Genomic DNA, 20,525 nt, shown 5'->3' on the forward strand with positions numbered 1-20,525 from the left:
GTTAAAACTCACTGGATCTGTCTGCTTCTGCAGCAAGCCTGCACAGTGCCGTGCATTCACACACAGCCCTTTGTGGTCTGGCCTTGTGTTGCCAACCTAATCCTACCACCTACCCAAAGGCTCCTTCCTGTTGTCCTCAGGGCCTTCTCACTGCTGTGACTCCTGAAGCTACTGGGTCTTCCTGTCCACTGCTTTCAGGGAGGCATCGCCTGGCCTGGAATATGTTATGCAGCTCCATTCATCACCTCCTTAGCTCCCTGTATTTTGAGGCTCAACTTAGGCTTGATATATAATGAGGCATTTTTGGCCAGGTTGTCCTCCCTTGAGCTACCTTTCTGTGGAACAAGGTTGAAATGTATGCCTGCCTGTCTCTGTTTTCTCTGTTCTCAATTTTATTGTATTTTTCAAGGCTTTAGGGACCATCTGTCATATTACTCCTGTATTCCTTAGCATAATTCATATTAATACTTTAATACCTGTTGATTAATATAGCATATTAAATGGATTTGATTCCTTTATTCTCAAAGAAATGCTTGAAATATCAAAGCAGTTTCAAGTTGAAACTGGAAAAGATTCTGGAATACCTGGGTGGTAGAAAGCTGATTGCTTTTGACACCTTCTTTGGAAGAAGCAGTTGCAGAGATACGATAAAACTGGGTTTGAGTTTGTATTACCCTCTTCTCTAAAGAAATATATTGACTCTAGTAGGCACCTGATATTTGATTTAATTTGTGTGTGTAGGGGGGGCTGCACCTTTATGAAATTGACACTTCACTAAGAATGGAGAAACAGCTACTGCGTGAACTTTCTGTGTTTTGTGGTCTTTTTCCTTAGAAGTTAGTGAGAGCTGCTTTCAAAGACCAGCTGCTTTTACTCCTTTGTGTTCCATGTTTCTGCCCCTTCTTGTGAAAATTTCCCTGGGCATTGAGCTTTGCTGTCAGGGGGAAGAGTTTCTCATTAACTTACAACACTAAGAGATAACTTCCGTGGGAGTGACTCTGCTTTTTCCTGTTAATAGACACTTTCCTCCCTGGCCCCTTCTTAGTGGCATGCAGCTTTCAGCATGCCTGGAAGCAGTCACCAGACCCTCCTGGAGCCCACAGTTTCACATTTGGGTCTTGTCAGGCACTGTTCAACTAAGCTTCCTGCATGGGTGAATCCAAGCCTAGAAGGAAGTCCTCAGCCTCCAGGTGTCTGGACACTGCATCAGTAGATGAGCCAGTATGAACAGCCTTGCCTCAGCTTGGTTGTTCAGTACATCCTGTTCCCCAGCCTGCTTATAAACTCGGCCAGAGGTTCGGTGGAAACACGTCTGCCGCTTATGGAATAATCAAGGGATGCTGTGAGGTCTGTTTTCTAGAGGTTGAGTGAGAATTCTAGTTTTTTGTCCACACTAATCAAGTATCTTTGTTTCCCAACATTTTCGAGTGGCCTAGGCATTGTTGCTTCTTCTGAAAATATATTTTGAATTAGCTTATAAAATGAAATCAATTCTCAGAGATATGTACCTGTTTTTGGGTGTGTGTGTGTGTGTGTGTTTTTCCAGATGGAGTCTCACTCTGTCTCCCAGGCTGGAGTGCAGTGGCACAATCTCGGCTCACTGCAACCTCTGCCAACCGGGTTCAAGCGATTCTCCTGCCTCAACCTCCCAAGTAGCTGGGATTACAGGCGACTGCCATTGTGCCCGGCTAATTTTTGTATTTTTAGTAGAGATGGAGTTTCACCATCTTGGCCAGGCTGGTCTTGAACTCCTGACCTCATGATCCACCCACCTCAGCTACCCAAAGTGCTGGGATTACAGGTGTGAGCCACCGCGCCCAGCCGGCATGCATCTGTTTTTAATTTTGGCTCCTTAAGTCTAAACCAATGATGACCCACCTGTGCCTCTTGATGCAAGATCCAGCTCTTTGCATTATTTCAAGATGAAGGATTTGAAAACTTTCTTGTTATTGCTATAAATGTTTCTAGGTATTAGAGGCTACAAAACAGTTGTCGTTTTCTTGTGATCTACTTTTTTGAGTTGAAGAATATCTGCCCAAGTTGTTACATTTCAAGAATATACATGATATCTCCTGTATATTTCTATTTTAAAAAAGAGGAAAAACATGGCCTATAACCTCTTCTTACCTACCCCACATTGGCCCTTGTGTGGAAAACATCGTTAGTGATTGTAGCTGTGGAAGGAGATGGGGGCCATTTCAGTGCTGAGAGAGACTGAATCATAATGTCATTAGAGTGGGGCTGTCTAGTACAGCAACCACTGGCCATGTGTAACTCTTGAACATCTGAAATGTAGCTGGTTGAAATTGAGAGGTACTGTGAGCATAAAATACACATCATATTTGGAAGACTTAGTACCAAAAGAAATAATATAGCCCTGTTGGATATATTCTGTTAGATACTTTTAAATTTAATGTCATTAGTTGTTTTTTACTTTTTTGATGTGGCTACTAGAACATTTAATGTGTGGCTCAAAAGTTTATTTCTTATTTCTGTTAGACGGGTCTGACTTGGATGACAGAGCTTGTGTAGTTCTAGTAGTTTTAATAGTGGTGAGAGAAGGGAGTGCTGAAGGGAGACTTGGGGTGTATAGGAATTAGAACTTGGGCAGCGTGTGCTTGCATGTCTTTGTATAAGATTGTGTGAAATTTGTGTGTCAAATATTTTCTTCGTAGTGTTTTGTTAAATATATAGTATTAAAAGTCAATAACACATTTTGTTGTCTTAAGTCTTTCTTGTGTGTTTTCTTGGGTGGAAGCAGCTGCTTCTCCTATTTTGTTCTGTTTGTGCTCCATATGTTTAGGTAGCGGCAACTTCTACTAGAAATATCTTATGTGTGTTTATTGCCAGTCTGGCATATGATATCAGATATTCACTTCGATGTTGCTATCTTGAGGATTCCAATGGGGCCAGTTATTAAAAGGTATAGACAGAGCTGGTTTGATGGGTGTGTGACCTGTGCAGTCTCGCATGCTCAGAAACACTTGGATTAATGCTCTCCTGTTTGGGTTCTGTCTTGAAAGGCATCATAATCTTTGAATCTTTTTTGGAATCTCTGAACATTTTGCTCTGGGCCCAGCTAGTCCTGGGTACAGTTATTTCGCAGTTGATAGTGTACAGTTTATTGTACTTAGATATAAAGTTGCCAAATTTAAGCATAGTGAGTTCATATGAATAGGAGATTTTGAATTTGAAATTCATTGACGATCTTGTCATCCCCACAGTTGACTGCTCGTTTGTGGGTAGGATCACCAGTAGTTTCTTTCTTCAGGGTTCTAATAGTTTATCTTTTGTCATGTTTATGGTATGGTATGTTCTGCCTCTGTCTTGTTGAATGAAAACCCACTGATATCAACTTTTTCAGAGGTAGTTTCTGAAATAACACAGTACTGTTTGCACTAGTATGCTTTTCCTATGTTTTTCATGGCTGTATAATTATTTTGAATATATGTATTTAAATTTGTGAAGATGTAGATTAAAATGATCCTCCATTTATGAATTACAAGCTGTCAGCAGTGGTTTAAAATCAGGCATCAGCAGCATCTGGGAACTAGAGATGCAGAATCTCAGGCCTGAGCCCTGTTTTATTGAGTCAGAATCTGAGACTGTGTTTTATTTATTTATTTATTTATTTATTTATTTATTTATTTAAATTTTAGGACAGGGTCTCACTCTTGTTCAGGCCGGTTTGCAGTGGTATGATCATAGCTCACTACAGCCTCAACCTCCCAGGCTCAGGTGATTCTCCCACCTCAGCCTCCCGAGTAGCTGGGACTACAGGTGTGTGCCACCTGTTGCCCAGGCTGATCTCAAACTCCTGGGCTCAAGCGATCTGCCCATTTTGGCCTTCCAAAATGCTGGGATTACAGACGTGAGCCACTATGCCCAGCCAAGACTGCATTTTGACAAGGCCCTAGACTATTCATTCCTGTGCCTATGAAAGTTTGGGAAGCTTTAAAGCTCACTGATTTCATTGTTGGATATATTCATTGCCTTAGCAGCTTCTGTTTGCCTGAGTGTGTGTATGTTGGTGCCTGTATGTTCTAGCTGCTATTGCGGATCTTTCTTATTGACTCTCTACAACCTGTTTTGCTAAGGATCCTGAGGCTTAGAGATGAAGTAGGTTTCCTGAGGCCTCAGGGCTAGCCATTAGTGGAGCTGGTGTTAGAATCCAGGTCTGTTAAGATTCTTAGTAGTCCTAGAAGAGGTTGAGAGGATTTGTATATTTGATGAAAACAAAGGGTTGTAGGTGGTTCACATAAATTATAATTGGACCCCTATTGAATATGCTAGCATTCGACTAGCAGTGCCTTGGCAAATTTTACAGATAGACTGATGTTCTTGTTCTACCTCTTATAAATAATTTAGCCACTTTACCAGTTCCTAGTTCCTGTGTCAGAGACAGGGTGGCACCTTTTTCCAGAGAGTGTCACTGCTTGAATGCCTTGAATTCAAGGTACTTGGCCTCAGATTTTGAAAGGCTTTGATATCATGAAGGTTTTAAAATAATTTTAGAGGGTCATTAAGTAAAGCAGTTGATCTTCGATGAATAGATTTACTCAACAAATGGATCCTTTGATCCTATTTTGTGTATATAAGATGGCAGTTTTCACTTGTCTTACGTTACAGGAAGGTGGGGAACAGCAGACCTTGTCATCTGTGACATCAGGTAACAAATGACTCCCCAGTGAACTGCTTTCTTAATCTTAGCCCTTTTGGAGGAAACTCCATTTTCAAACTACTTAATCCAACTTACAAAAAACCCTAGGATTTTGAAGAAAGATTAGAGGGTAGTTTGGCTTTACTAAACCCTTTGCCCCACTGACTGGTTTGTTGGAAGAAATTATCCCTAATTTTAAGAACAGTCATATGCTGCATATATGACAGTGTTCCCATAAGGTTATAATGGGGCTGAAAAATTCCTGTCACCTAATGACTGATACGAATGAAAATTCCTGTTACCTAATGACTGATATGAATGATTAGTTTTGGGGGATTCTTTTTTTTTTTTTTTTTTTTTTTTGAGACGGAGTCTCGCTCTGTCGCCCAGGCTGGAGTGCAGTGGCGCGATCTCGGCTCACTGCAAGCTCCGCCTCCCGGGTTCACGCCATTCTCCTGCCTCAGCCTCCCGAGTAGCTGGGACTACAGGCGCCCGCTACCACGCCCGGCTAATTTTTTGTATTTTTATTAGAGACGGGGTTTCATTGTGTTAGCCAGGATGGTCTCGATCTCCTGACCTCGTGATCCGCCCGCCTCGGCCTCCCAAAGTGCTGGGATTACAGGCGTGAGCCACCGCGCCCGGCCAGTTTTGGGGGATTCTTTAAGGTGATTTTGCTACTTCAGCTAAACAACATCTTAACATGGTAGTGTCTGTTCAGATACACAAGTACTTAGCATTGTCACTACTGCGTCTATATTTCAGTACACAGTAACATGCTGTGCAGGTTTGTAGCCTAGCAGCAATAGGCTATACCAGATAGCCTAGGTGTGTAGTAGGCTAGACTGTATAGGTTTGTGTAAGTCACTCTATGATGTTTGCACAACGACGAAGTCACCTGACGAAGGATTTCTCAGTCTGTATCCCTGTCATTATTTGTTGTGTGACTGTGTAGTCTAGGTTGTGAATTTTAAAGGATAGTTATGTTTACTAAAAACAAGTTGTTGAAGTTCTGACTTTTTGGTTTTTCTGTGTAGTTTAGAGTAGTTATATTTTTTAAAGGACTCCATTTTACCTCAGGGCTCTGGCCAGTTGAACTTTGTAACTGTTATTTCATACCTGGTTTCTTTCTACTTGAAAGAGTACACATAGAAGCAAAGGCCCAGCAGGGGTGACTAATTTACCAGTGCCATTTGTTTCCAGTCAGCTTGCTGTTTGGCTAAAAGGTAAAATACATAATTTTTGCATAAGGAATTAGCTGTGGATATATTTTGGTTTTGAGTTTGTAGTATGTCCAATACAAAGAAAACTCACCATGAAAATGTATTTCAAGGCGTTCTTATTTGAAAAATGCTATTCTAACTCCGAATAGTGGGGAGCAAAAGGAATTAGCTGGCTGAGTGTGGTGGCTCAAACCTGTAATCCCAGCACTTTGAGAGGCAGAGGTGGTCGATTGCTTGAGTTTGAGACCATCCTGAGCAACATAGTGAGAACCTATCTCTACAGAAGTACAAAAAAATTAGCCAGGTGTGGTGGCACGGGTCTGTAGTCTCAGCTACTCTGGAGGCTGAGGTGGGAGGATCACCTGAGTCCTGGAGGCAGAGGTTGTAGTGAGCCAGGGTCATGCCACTGCACACCAGCCTGCGTGACAGAGCAAGACCTTGTCTCAAAAAAAAAAAAAAAAAACAAAAGGAATTAATCACTTTACAACAGATAATTGCTAAAGAATTCCTTTTCTTGTGTTTAAATCTCAAGTTTAAAATCAGCGTAGTAAACCCACAAAGTGATGGCTGGGGAATTGGAGGACCTCATTCATCAGTTAGGCCACGCTGCTGGAGCACACGGGCTCTGCTACAGGAGTGTTGCTTCTGGCTCACTGGAACAGCATGGGCAGGAACTTACAGCAGTAGGTGGCTTTCTTCCATGTAGTGATTTGGGGACCATGGCACGTTCCATGTTTTGGTTCTACCATCCCTCAGGTTCTTTTGGTCCTCAGCATTTAGCTAGATACAGGTGAAGGACCATGGGAGGTTTGATGGTTCCTGGCACAATGGAGGAAACTCTGTCATGTGGCCACACCTACACGGTGAGTGCCCCAGGAAGGGGAGAGTAGAGACGGGTGACTGTCAGCACCTCACTGGGCAGGGCGCAAGGGCTGTGGGGTAGACGTTGGGTGGATTCAGGAGACTGCAGAAAGCAAAGTGGGTGTTAATGGGACTTTTATTTCCTGTGGAACAAAGGACACTACACTTTCCTGCAAAAGACCAAGTAGTAAATATTTTAGGCTTTGTGGGCTGCAGATGGCCTCTGTCATATATTCCTTTTTTTTCTTAAAACAACCCTTAAAAAATGTCAAAATCATTCATAACTGGCAGGCTGTGAGCTGGATTTGGTTTGCCAACACCTTCTTATTTCATCACAACTAATTATCACTCTTCTTTAGAAATCCAGTGTTTAATGAGTTTCCTTTATAATAAGGTTGAGATTTGGGAAGTCAGTTTTTACTTGAGGCAAAAAAGTTGTATCTTGATTCATAATTCAGAAGTGTCATTTTATCTAGGTTTTAGGCATAGCTTCTCACCTGATTGGTGAATGTATACCCTGTTTATTATTAGCTAAAAATAAGTGCTTGATGCCAGATTCACTTTTTTTCTGATTTATTTCTTAGTATTTTTCATACTTTGCCTTTAATACTAAGTGTGGGGAAGAGTAGTAAAAATATATTTTAAAAAAAGGTTTTGTGATTTTTAAGAACGTAGAGGTGCATGAGCTGTATTATTCCACCAGAAGCATGGTGGGTGGCACTGGCGTTGTTATTCTGTGCCCTCAGACAGCGAACCACTTCTCTTCCTCTGGGGAATGAATGGAAACCCAACTTTTTCCCTCTTCCATTGAAGTTATCTTTTGGTATACTTTTGTCTTTTTTTCTACTTGTTAGTTGTATTAGTATCAAATGGCATAATAAAGTTACTTTGTTTACCATTTCCCACTCATCTGAAAGTCACAAAAAAACATTTATTTCTAAGATTTATATCCACTGACCTTTTCCCCAAAGTTATTTTCCTGTTACTTGTATTTCATCTTTGCCCTTATTTCTTTAATATTTGTGTTAGAAGTAGCTTGCTCTTGTTTCCTTCACTGGCAAATGTGTTACATTGCCCACTGGGTGGCTTCTGCGGATGCCCCTATCCACCCCTCGTCTGGAGCAGAGAAGTCCTGTTAGCCTAGCAGCATAGTGGCTGCTGTCAGTGCGAGGAGCTGTGCTTCTCTAGCATGGTCTGTGATGTCATCTGGACATAATTATTAGACTAATCGAATAGAGGAACAAGACAGCCCTGCCCCCGACTGTGGGCCCCCGCTTTGTGTCATCCCACAGAGCTTTGTGCTGAACATCAGTCCTCCACATCGACTCCTCTTGTAAGATGTTGTGTCCAGGTGGATCATCACAGTGGCTGCCATCCTTAAATATGTCTTGGTCCTGTTGCTGCTAATTGATGTGAGCTTGTTGCCATGTGTCCTTTAAAGCATTTAAAGTTTTTTTTAGAAACAAGGAAGACTTTTATAACACCCTTCACATTTTATAATATTCCTATTTAAAACTTGTTCCTTAAGGAGCTTTTGGAAGCTTCTTTAAAACTGCTTGGCCGGGCACGGTAACTCATGCCTGTAATCCCAGCACTTGGGGAGGCTGAGGCAGGTGGATCACTTGAGGTTAGGAGTTTAGACCAGCTTGGCCAACATTGTGAAACCCCGTCTCTACTGAAAAAAAAAAAAAAAATCAGCCGGGTGTGATGGCATGGTGTAATTCTAGCTACTTGGGAGGCTGAGGTAGGGATTACTTGAACCTGGGAGGCAGAGGTTGCAGTGAGCTGAGATCATGCCACTGCACTCCAGCCTGGGTGACAGAGCAAGACTCTGTCTTGCAAAAAACAAACAAAAAACTCTGCCTATATTTTAAATTATATGCTCATATAAAATGTTCAGTGATCTCACTGCCTGTCCTGTGAAGTGGATCTACTTTTTACAGAGCCTTGAGTAACCATGGTACAGAGTTTGTTTTCCTTCTGTTATTCCTGGATTGATCAGTGTTTATACTAGCAGTGTAAATGATTTTGCCCTCTATGATCTCTATTTAAAAAACATTTTTTTTTGAGGCAGATGTTCATAAAAGCATAAAATCAGGATGTATTCCTGTCTGATCTCCTAAAGTGGGTGGGTTTTTTTTGTTTTGTTTTTTTCTTTGTTTTTTTTGTGGAAACAGGGTCCTCACCCTGTTGCCCTGCTGGAGTGTAGGAGCACAATCATGGCTTACAACAGCCTCAGCCTCCTTAGTAGCTGGTACTACAGGAGTGTGCCACAATGCCTGGCTAATTTTTTGAATTTTTTTTTTGTCTTATAGAGATGAGGTCTCACTATGTTGCGTAGGCCGTTCTTGAACTCCTGACCTCAAGTGATGCTCCCGCCTTGTGCCTGCCAAAGTGCCGGGATTACAGGTGTGAGCCACTGTGTGCCTGGCCCAAATACATACTTCTAAAAATGTGTGCTATACATGGATTACCATCCTTTGCAGCCTCCTTCCTTTTACCTAGGCTCTTTTAAATAGCATGTGGATATTCATGCTTTTTTGGAGATAATGATAATGGTACACCTCACTAAGTGGGTAGTGAAGCTCCAGCTTATACGTAGGTTTTCGTTTGGGGGTTACAGAGAGTCAGTATGTATTAACAAACTCTGGTTTAAGAATTCTGCAGTGAGCATATAGACAGATAGGAAAGGTCTTTGAATGGTCTCTACTGAGGTCTTTTCCTGTGATGCTATCATCCTGTCATGTGTCTCAGAAGTGGCATTTGAGATCATCCCATCATGAATGGCAGCCTTTAGATCATGTAGTGAACCCTCTGTTTTATATTTCCATTTGTAACAAATAAGTACTTTTTTAGCTCTATAATTTGAAGTAGCAAACTCTGTTTTCCTTGTTGAGGAAGGATGGGCATGAAGCTGAGGAATGAATATGTATGTGGCGTAGTGATTAGGTTTCATTGTCATGTTTTCCTAGTAAACAGAGGAGAATCAGTTTCTCTAACTCCTCAAGAATTAGTGTTCAGTTTTTAGTAGTATATTAAGAATGGCACAGATTTTACCAGTTTATTGCTTCAGGCTTTTGACTATGAAAGTACTGGTTTGCAGTGATCATTTAGTTCTTTAGTCTTCTGAAGCCTTCTAGATATTTAGGCCTCACTGCTTATCACTTGTTGCTGAAGATATTCTGTTCTTCACCCTTAAGAAAAGGGTGACTTTTCTCCTTTCCCAGCATCACTTCTTAACAGTATGGATGAATTACTTTTGCAGGTTAAAATCATCCCAAGTTTTAGCTTTGAGCATTTTCAAGTCAAAATTTTTTATCTATTAAAATATTTTCTTTTCTGAGAAGGAAAAAATCCTGCCAGTAATGCATTAAAAAGTATTTTATAGGTTCAGTGTGAAGCTTATTTAACTTATGTGAGCCAAGTTGGCATTTTAGATTGTAAAACTGAACTGAAATATGAATTATGGAAAATTAATTTGTAAAGTTGAAATTTTATGAAATACTTTCTGCATTTTGTTTAGACCAGCATGTTTTGGAAATTTGATCTTCACTCATCATCCCACATAGACACACTTCTAGAAAGAGAAGATGTAACACTGAAGGAGTTAATGGATGAGGAAGATGTTTTACAGGAATGTAAAGCTCAGAACCGCAAACTTATAGAGTTTCTGTTAAAAGCAGAATGTCTCGAAGATTTAGTCTCATTCATTATAGAAGAACCACCTCAAGACATGGATGAAAAGATCAGATACAAGTAAGACAATTCAATCTTCTCTGTAGAGTGGGACTAAAGTGAAGTGGGGGTAGAATATACAGCTCTTGTTCAAGGATTCTCCAGTGTGACTGTTGCCATTTACAGAAGGGTAAGATAGTCAAGAATGACAGGCTCGGTGGAGCGCAAAATCCATTCTAGCAGTAAGTCCAGGGAATCACAAGAGTTTAAAAATGAGCGTTCTGAATTTCATTCAAAGGTTTTCTGGAAAGGCAGCGTGCTTTGTAAACAATGATGATAAATTTCTCAAAATAGTAAAATGGTTAAAATATTTACTTTGCAAATAGGAAGATGGACATGATGTGACTATGCAAAATCGCACAGCAGATCTAAGTCAGAGCTTGGGGTTGTGAAGAGCATTGCTTATACAATACATTCTGACCTTTCATTCACTGAAAGTAAAGGAATGGGTACCATGGGTAACTACAGTGGATTTTGTCTGCTAGTTTAATCTGCTTACAAAGAGAACGACAGTACAGTAAGAATCCTTTATTACCATCACTGTAACACTTTTTCTACAAACCTCTGGAAACTCTCCATAGGTATGTAAAGTATTGGGGTGTCAGTTAATTATTTCTCCATATCCAACTCTATTGAAATATTTGGCTCTTTTCCCCCCAGAAAATAGAGCAACTTCAGAAACAAAAATTGATGCATTACATAAACTTAATAGAACAGGAAGAATTAGGCTTTTAGTAGTGTCTCTCTTGCCATTTGTCCCTCAGTTTACCTTTCTTTTCAGACATCTTTTCCTTTCTTCTTGGGGAGAAATGTGCTGTTAGGGAAATAATACTTGTTAATGCTTTCAAGTTGCTAGTGGCTTAGGTCTTCAGAGATGTCATGTTCTCTGCCAACCATTAACATTGACACTTTGCATTTAGTGAAAGCCTCCACTCAGAGATTAGTGTCTTAATAAAAGAGGAGGAAAGGCTGGGCGCGGTGGCTCATGCCTGTAATCCCAGCACTGTGGGAAGCTGAGGCAGGTGGATCACCTGAGGTCAGTAGTTCGAGACCAACCTGGCCAACATGGTGAAACCCCGAGTCTACTAAAAATACAAAAATTAGCTGGGCCTGGTGGCAGGCGTCTGTAATCCCAGCTACTCGGGATGCTGAGGCAGGAGAATCACTTGAGCCCGGGAGGCCGTGACAGACCTACTAGTGTGCTGTCATCCCCCAAATGATAGACACTTTGCTACTTGGAAATCCCTTCACAGTGAACTAGCATGTGGGTGGTGCTACTTGAATTGGGGCTTATCCCTGATGGAGGAGTGTGGTATGCATCAGAGAGCACAGATTTTGGATCAGCCTCCTCAGAAGAGTATGACCCTCTTCTCTTCCAATCTCTGAGAGCTTGGGCAGGGAGCTTACCCTTCTTGGGTCTGTTTCCTCATATGCTGAATGAGGCTAGTAATGTTTTAATCATTGAAGAGTAGGCATGCCTTCTATGAAGGGCTTACTTTCCACAAAAGTACTGCGCGCCCCCCGCCGTTATAACAGTGTGGCACTTGTATTATATTGCTTCGTCAGTGTTTTTGCCTTTGAGGTTGCAAGAGCAAATGCACCTCCTCTGGACACAGCCTTCTGCACGGTACCATTTTGAAGGAGCACCACTTGAGTTGGATAGGGCAGTACTCTGCCATGCTTCTGCCCTGAGCAGAGTCACCACCTGTGTGTAACATATCTTGGATGATGCCACAGCTAGATTAGCATAGAGGGGTTTTTCAGCTGGGATCTGAAAGTGTTTTCGGGTTATGGTTGACTACAGTCATTTAAGGAAGTTTAGACTGGGATTGTGTAGTTTTGGGATGATGGAGTAATTGCTGTATTGGGGTAAACCAGACTAAAAAGTCCCCCAATAGTTTTTCAGATAAGACCTCTGGAGAAAAATGAAGCATGACGAGACAGGGACTGCTGAAGGTGGTGGGGTGGGCAGAGGAGCTCAGGGAAGGCCTAATTAAGATGGTGCCATCTGGTCAGAGCCATGCAGGAATTAAGGGGGTTGCCAGGTGGGCACTTACAACCAGGAACATCCAGGCAGGGGGAACAGCAAGTGTGGAAGCACTAATGTGCTCATGTGCTTGGTGTGCCCCAAGAACATCTGGGCAGCCAGAGAAGGGGCAGCATTGTGAATGAGGGAAAATGGAAGGAGGGAGGGTTGGAGTGAAGGTGGAGCACCTCTGGAGACAGGCCATGCAGGGCCTAGTAGGCTCAGCCAGGATGCTTGCTATACTTGGGATGAGATGGGAAGCCACCAGAGGGTTTTGAGCAAATGTGTGCATGTTGGGGAATCTGCCCCGATATTCACGTAGGTTCTTTTCTGTTTTCCCTAAGCGTCAGTCGGCTTGAGAAATAAAGGGACAGAGTTCAGAAGAGAGATTTTAAAGCTGGGCGTCCGGGGGAGACATCACATGTCAGTAGGTTCCGTGATGCCCCACAAGCCACAAAAACCAGCAAGTTTTTATTAGAAGTTTTCAAAAGGGGAGGGAGTGTGCGAATAGGTGTGGGTGACAGACATCAAGTACTTAACAGGGTAATAGAATATCACAAGGCAAGTGGAGGCAGGGCGAGATCACAGGACCGGGGCGAAATTAAAATTGCTAATGAAGTTTTGGGCACCATTGTCATTGATAACATCTTATCAGGAGACAGGGTTTTGAGATCAACCCCTCTGACCAAAATTTGTTAGGCGGGAATTTCCTCTTCCTAATAAGCCTGGGAGCATTATGGGAGACTGGAGTCTATCTCACCTCTGCACTGACCATAAGAGATGACCACACCCAGGGGGGCCAGTTTAGAGACCTACCCCCAGGTGCGCATTCTCTTTCTCAGGGATGTTCCATGCTGAGAAAAAGAATTGAGCGATATTTCTCCCATTTGCTTTTGAAAGAAGAGAAATATGGCTCTGTTCCGCCTGGCTCACCAGCGGTCAGAGTTTAAGGTTATCTCTCTTGTTCCCTGAACATCGCTGTTATCCTGTTCTTTTTTTAAGATGCTCAGATTTCATATTGCTCAAACACACATGCTGTACAATTTGTGCAGTTAAGGCAATTATCACATGGTCCTGAAGTGACATACATCCTCCTCAACTGACAGGATTAAGAGATTAAAGTAAAGACAGGCATAGGAAAGCACAAGGGTATTGATTGGGGAAGTGATAAGTGTCCATGAAATCTTTACAATTTATGTTTAGAGATTGCAGTAAAGACAGACATAAGAAATCACAAAAGTATTAATTTGGGGAACTAATAAATGTCTATGAAATCTTCACAATCTACGTTCTTCTGCCATGGCTTCAGCTGGTCCCTCTGTTTGGGGTCCCTGACTTCCTGCAACCTGTGCCATAGTCTGACTTTGTTCCTTAGGAGTGCTCTGCCTGCTCTGTGGTTAGGGACTGTAGGAGGACAGAAGTGGAAGTACAGTTGGCTGCAGTGATCAGCAGAGAAAAACAAGATCTTAGTGGACCTGATTGTTGAGAAGCGGTCAGATTTCCAGAGGCACTAGATGAAGTTAGAACTGAAGGGGTTTCCTCTAGGTATGGAATGGGAGATAAAGTGTCAAGAGTGACTATGAGGATTTTGGCCTGGGCAGTTGAGAGGATGGAGTGGCTTTATGGCAGTGAAATAAGATTGCAGAGGGAAAGGGCAGGAGTTTGGGTCTGGCCCTGTCACATTTGAAATGCCTGTTAGACATGAGGTGGAGATGAGGCCTAGCAGTAGGTGGACAGAGGACATGTAAAGCCACAAGGCTGAATGAGATCGCCCGCAGAGCTGATGGAGCTAGAAGAAAGCTTCTGAAACTGGAGATGGGTAGTGTGGGCTGGCCTGGGTTCCACTGAGGGATGGAGGAGTGATTGGATGCAAGAGAAGAACCTGGGGGCTGCTACCCTGGAAACCAAGGGAAGTCTGGCTTCAGGAAGGAGGGGGGACAGTGGGTTAGCGGTACTGCTCATAAGAAACCACTCAGTTTGTAACATGGAGATCATGGGCCCCATCAGTACAGGTTCTTTGGAGGGGCCCAGGTGAAAGCCTGGAGGCAAGCAGAGACAACTCTTTGAAGTGATTTCTTGTAACAGGAGCAGAGAGGAAGTGGTAGGTCGAGGCAGATTTGGAGTCGGGGTGGTGTGGGGTTTTGTTTTTTCCTAAATGGAAGTGATGACCTGTGAGAACGTTGCAGCACAGAGGAAACACAGCCAGTGTGAGGGAGCAGGCCGCCGAGTGATGCGTTGTGCTGGAGTGGGTGGGGGTGGGGGCATGTGGTCCAGAGCATACATGCAGGAGATGACCTCAGGAGCAAGGGCCACTCCCCTGGAGCGAGGAGGAAGTGCCTAGCTGTAGGTCGGGATGTGATAGGGCTGGGTTCCCTTCTGATTGCCTTCTCTGTGTTCTCAGGCAAAGGAAGCGAGGTCAGAGCCTATGGAGGAGGAGGGGTCTTGCCGAGGGTGGAGTGGAGGCATCTTTGGGTGCTTGAGAAGCTGCTGTTTTTTTTTGTTTGTTTGTTTTGTTTTTAAGACAGAGTCTTGCTCTGTCATCCAGGCTGGAGTGCAGTGGCGCAGTCACAGCTGGCTGCAACCTCTGCCTCCCAGGTTCAAGTGATTCCTGTGCCTCAGCCTCCTGAATAGCTGAGACTACAGGCGTGTGCCACCACACCTGGCTAATTTTTGTGTTTTTAGTAGAGATGGGGTTTTGCCACATTGGCCAGGCTGGTCATGAACTCCTGACCTCAGGTGATCCATCCATCTTGGCCTCCCAAAGTGCTGGGACTGTTGGTGTGCGCCACCGCGCTCGGCCTTGAGAAGCTTCATGAATGTTAAGGAGGGAGGGAAGGAGAGTAGCCCCAGCCTGTCTGGAACCAGAACTCTGAGCTTTTTGTGTAATGGCTAACATTATGCATGCTTCTTGAGTTAGGTCATACCACCCAGTCACCTAGAAAAAGTGAACAAATTTTAAAGTTGCTCATCTGGACTTTCTCTGTCAGAGTTTGGAGAAAACACTCATGCATTTGATTCACAGCCAGGAGTCCGCTGCCTTTTACTGATCTTCTGTTTGTCAGCAGTTTCCACATTAAGACAGTTGAGTGAGTGCATCTCCCCAACCCACTCTAGCAGCATTCTGCCATTTTATAGTGAAAATAAAGAGGAATGAAAACAGCTGTCATTTATTAAACACTTATTTACTTTATGCCAGGCCCTCTTCCCAGCCTTTTTTACTCCCCTCCTCCATAAGATAAGGACTATTGTCTTAATCTTACTAACTTGGAAACTGAGGCCCAGAGAGGTTAAGTAACTTGTCCAACGTTATACAGCATGTAAGTGGTAGAGGCCGGTTTTGAACTTAGCTAGTGTGACTCTAGTAGCTGCACCTGTAACCGCTGCATCAGCCCACTCCTGGGATAATGGTTACTTTACAGGGGTTTATATTCTGGCATCTTGAAGCCCATGCTACGTAAATTGAGGGAGGAGACTTTACTTCCCAAAGACCCATACATCTGCCAGGTCTGTTTTTTTTTTCCTTTTCTGTTTTCTTTATACAAAGACTCATTTTGGGACCTTCTCATACTCTTCTGTCTTTAGGCCTCACACCAGAGCCTGTCAAGTGCCGTGGCTTTCTGGTTCGTCACCAGTGGTCTTTTTGTGCCAGGGTCTTGCTGCAGGCAGCACTTGCTTGCCTTGGATACCCCAGGTGTGTCGTATACGTGTCCCTCCCGCCCCAGTCTTCCCTGGTTTCTTTTGTCATGCAGCCACGTTTGGCTATTTTGCCATCTCCCTGTCTTGCTCAGCTTTTGAGCTTGCCACTCCTGATGACTTGTTGGGGCGCTGGGTCCTGGCTGTCCAGCAGGGAGGAGTGTAAGAGCAGAGTAATTCTGGGTCAGCTAGAGTATCGTCTGGATAGGCTCAGCGTCTCTGTTGTTGCTAGTGAAAACAGACACGGGATTGTCATAGTAGGAGTAAGTGGAGAAAATGGACCTGCTGCCTGTTTGCAGAGGGTCAGTGGTCTGGTTGTCAGAGGCAAGCATTTCTAAAGCCATGGGGTCTGTAGAAGAGCCTGTGTGGGTCCAGATAGAGCAGGTGTCATGTTCTTAGCCGTGGGCCTTCTACAGGAGAGACAGCATGGTGAAGACTCATGGTGGGCTGACTTTGTGTCTGTGCTGATATCCAGATACTGGAAGGCTGATGTGGAGAGCACTAGTTTTGTTTTGTTTTGGTTTTGACACAAGGTCTCACTCTTGCCCAGGCTGGAGTGCAACAGTCATAGCTCTTTGTAGCCTCAAACTTGTGGGCTCAAGTGATCCTCTAATCTCAGCCTCCTAAATAGCTAGGACAAGATTTTTTTTGTATACTGCTTCCTGCCTTGGTAGCCCAGGCTGATGTCCTGTTCCCCCCTTCATTATAGTAGGATGCTTACTCTCTTAAGATGTAATATAGACTTAGTACCATTTACAACCCATCTAAAGATAAAGGCTGGTCCAGGTCCCTACAGAGTGCCTTAAGTCATTACAAGGTGCTGCATGCAGTGCAGTTTCCTGGAAACCAGTGTCCTCCACAGTTGTCCGCAAGCTTTGCTGCTTCCCATGCCAGAGGAGGCTGTAGCCTGATGGCTCGTACGTCCAGCCGCTTTCCTCGCTGATCGTGGAGAAGGCCCGGGCCCTGCAGCATGACCTCTCTGGGCTTCTGAGTACTAGGTGTGCTCTAGTTTCTTCAGGGAAAATGTATTCTTATTAAAGCTTGGTTTAAAAACAATTTTTTAGATAGTAGAAAATTTATTTTAGTCTGGAGGTTGGTTGAACAGAATGGATTGAAATGATTTCCTGATTTCCAGTAAATGATTTTATTTTTTTCACAAAATCTTGGGAAGCCTTTCTGATTTGTGTTTATCTTTATGTAATTAAACTGTTAATAAAGATGATGATGTAAATATCCTGTTCTTCTAGGTATCCAAATATATCTTGTGAGTTGCTCACTTCTGATGTCTCCCAGATGAATGATAGACTGGGAGAAGATGAATCCTTGCTAATGAAATTATATAGCTTCCTCCTAAACGATTCCCCTTTGAATCCGCTACTTGCCAGTTTCTTCAGCAAGGTGCTAAGTATTCTTATCAGCAGAAAACCAGAACAGGTAAATATGATTTTCCAAAAGGTAAGTATTAGGGCTGATCATCCCCTTGAGGTGATCCCCCAGTACTTGTTGCTTTAAGAGTTCTAACTTTGCCTTAAGTTCAGGTTCTATAAGAGAATGTATTTTAAACTTTAAACATTCTAAGCACTCACATACTATTTGTATGTTAATGAATATTTCTAATATGGCATAATCTCAAATTTCACTTAATTTGTTAGCATACTTTGGTTTCCTCTTTTGAGAAGTGGGTAGAAGATGAGAATATTGGGTACCCATTTGTGAAGACAGGGCTTAACTAAGATGGCAAGTATAATAACTAAGCAGTTGAATATGTCACCAAACAATTGCTTTGTTTTGTTTTTCCCCCATTGATGATCAGAGATGAAGCTTAAACCAAAAACCTTTCCCACAAATGTAATTGGTGATTGGTTTGTACTAATGGTGATTCTGTTTTGATTCTACTCAAAACTTCTCCAGGGTCAGGCTTGAGACATCTGAGTGTATAGACTGCTGTGTACATTTGTAGCTGTGCTGTTCCTATCCAGTGTGGTTTGACAGAAACTTCACTTGGTTCTCTAAGTGTGGTCCCTGAACCAGCAGCCCCTCAGTATTACCTGAGAATTTGTTAGAAATGTAAGTTCTTGAGTCCTATTCCAGACCTGCTGAATCAGAAACTCTGAGAGGTGGGCCCAGCAGTCTGGGTTTTAGCAAGCCTTCCAGCTAACTCTGATGCATGCTAACATTTGAGAACCACCGCTTTAGTGGATATTGTTGTGAAAAAGGATCTGCTTATCTGGAGATTTTAGTCATTTTATGGAAATAGGCACTCAGGGAACAACTAGAGCCTCAGATATTCAAGTATAAACTATAGCAGATTTGCCAGAATTGCAAGTATAGGTGTGATGATACGGGGTAAAAGTGGTCAAACCAGTTGGTTCTGCCATCCTTCATGATAGAAAATGGCTCTGGGTGACCCATTGTTGCTATCAGCACTTGTGGAAGGACTGGAGCTATTTTGGGCCCAGTGTGTCCTGTCCTATGCCAAGGCAAAGTGGATACATGCTTTATTTTAGAAAGAGATATTTCTTTCTTTCACTTAATGGAGTAGGATAAGCTTTCTAAGTTGATTGGAAATGAGATTCTTTTCACTTTGGTAATAATCCCCAAATCATGATTAATGTAGATTGTCTCTTTTTTTCTGCCTTCTAGTTAGAAATACAAGAACTGCTGGCTGTTTTAGGAGAGTGGAAGCCATCCTATCACCCTGATATTACCAGGCAGTTCTCAGGGATGGTTGTTGTAGCCATTATCCAGACATTATGCTTCATTGTGCTTTTTCTCCTCACTTCTGTGCTGTTGGAATCCAAGTTTGCGAGCCCCGATTTTCAGTGTACACATAAAGAGAGAGAATACACTTAAAACCTTGCCAGTTATGTTCTGAGACAAGAGCCCCTCGGCCTTTTGCTTGTTACACTTCCCTGTCAGGACTGTATGAATGATAGCAAGAGGATTCAGTGGCTGTGAGTTAAGATCAAACTTGGCATTTCTTTATCCTTTGTAAATTAGGAGTGTAAATAAAGGTTTTCTGTTATGTGATAGTATTAGTAGGGATGTATGCAACTGTAAGTAAGGACAAAAATTGAGACTCAACTGGCTTAACCAATAAAGGCATTTGTTAGCTCATGGAACAGGAAGTGGGATGGTGGGGCATCTTCAGTGCTGCATGAGTCAGCACCCCAGTGGGGTCATCTGTGCCACAGGTCCCTGTTGACAGTGCTATACTGTCCACCACACTAGCTGGGATTTATTCCTTTGGGCTCCAGGTTTGGTGTTTCTGGCACTGAATTACGGAATACTTGGGACACATGTGACTTTTTTCGTCCTTTCTCCTCTACTGTCCTTTTAAAAACTTGTGGGATCCAATTGTGAGTGAATTATTTATGTGTCATATCATTTCTTGAAGTTTTATATCATAATGCTTGACCTCATTGTCTAGAGAAGCAATGTGTGTTGGTTAATCCTGTATTTATACCTAATTGTATGAAGCAGTTTTAGTTGTCATTTCTGGCTATTAGACTTCATGTGGCATAATGGAAAGATTGTGGCTTTTGTGGCATACATATCCAATTTTAAATCCCAGGCAGCCACCTTTTAGCTCTGGAAGATAGTTTCTGAGCCTTGGTTTCCTCATCTCTAATGGGGTGTGGCGGTGGGGGTGAGTTATCCAACCCCCGACGCCCCGGGGCTTTTGAGAAATTTTAGTGAGATCCTGTTATATAGCAGCTGCGACACTCCCCCTGGGACTCGCAGAGGGTTTGGGAATAGATGACACGTGCGCACGGACAGAGGCAGAGGCAACAAGGCTGTATGGGACACAGGGATGCATGGGACAGAGTCATCTCCCTGGTCTCCCAGAGCAGAAGAGACCAGCAACAGGGGCCTGATTTCCGTGGCCATTCTCACGTTCCTTCAGGGTAGCTCTCTGCCTCTCCACCAGCTGCCCTTCTTGTGCTAAGCTATTGGAGTGAATTGGTGAAGTCAAAATCAAAGGCGATGTTTGTGTAGCCAGGTGAGTTAGTTATTTTGACTGGAGTAGAAATCTTTGTTTTGAAATTTTTTTCTCATGCTTGTTAGAGTCCAATTAGGATTTTGAATATTACTTATTTTAGTGCAAAATCTAACAGACACGCTTTATGTTCATAAACTGTAAAATGGTATATTCTCTTGCTCTTTATAGGCATATTAAATTTTTGATCACCATTCTTTGAGAATGAATAATGAAAGTGAATAGAAATAAAAGATTCTGTTAAGTTGTATTTGTATTAATGGACATGTGCTAATTTAGGGGATTTTTTTCCAAGGGGTATTTTGAGTATTGTAACTATTAGCCAGGCTT

At 42.8% G+C, this 20,525-nt stretch overlaps 1 protein-coding gene across 50 annotated transcripts in view; it reads left to right on the forward strand.

Annotated features, from left to right (window-relative positions):
- Positions 1-20,525, forward strand: part of PPP6R3 (protein phosphatase 6 regulatory subunit 3) — a 153,984-nt gene that overhangs the window by 64,840 nt on the left and 68,619 nt on the right. For all 50 annotated transcript variants that reach the window (XM_001173771.7, XM_009423582.4, XM_001173705.7 and 47 more), the window contains 2 exons: positions 10,265-10,497; positions 17,443-17,629. In XM_001173771.7, coding sequence (XP_001173771.1) covers positions 10,271-10,497; positions 17,443-17,629 — 414 coding nt within the window. In that variant the 5' untranslated portion in view covers positions 10,265-10,270. The remainder of the gene's footprint in view (positions 1-10,264; positions 10,498-17,442; positions 17,630-20,525) is intronic.

The sequence above is a fragment of the Pan troglodytes genome, chromosome 9, assembly GCF_028858775.2.
Source record: "Pan troglodytes isolate AG18354 chromosome 9, NHGRI_mPanTro3-v2.0_pri, whole genome shotgun sequence".
NCBI lineage: Eukaryota > Metazoa > Chordata > Mammalia > Primates > Hominidae > Pan > Pan troglodytes.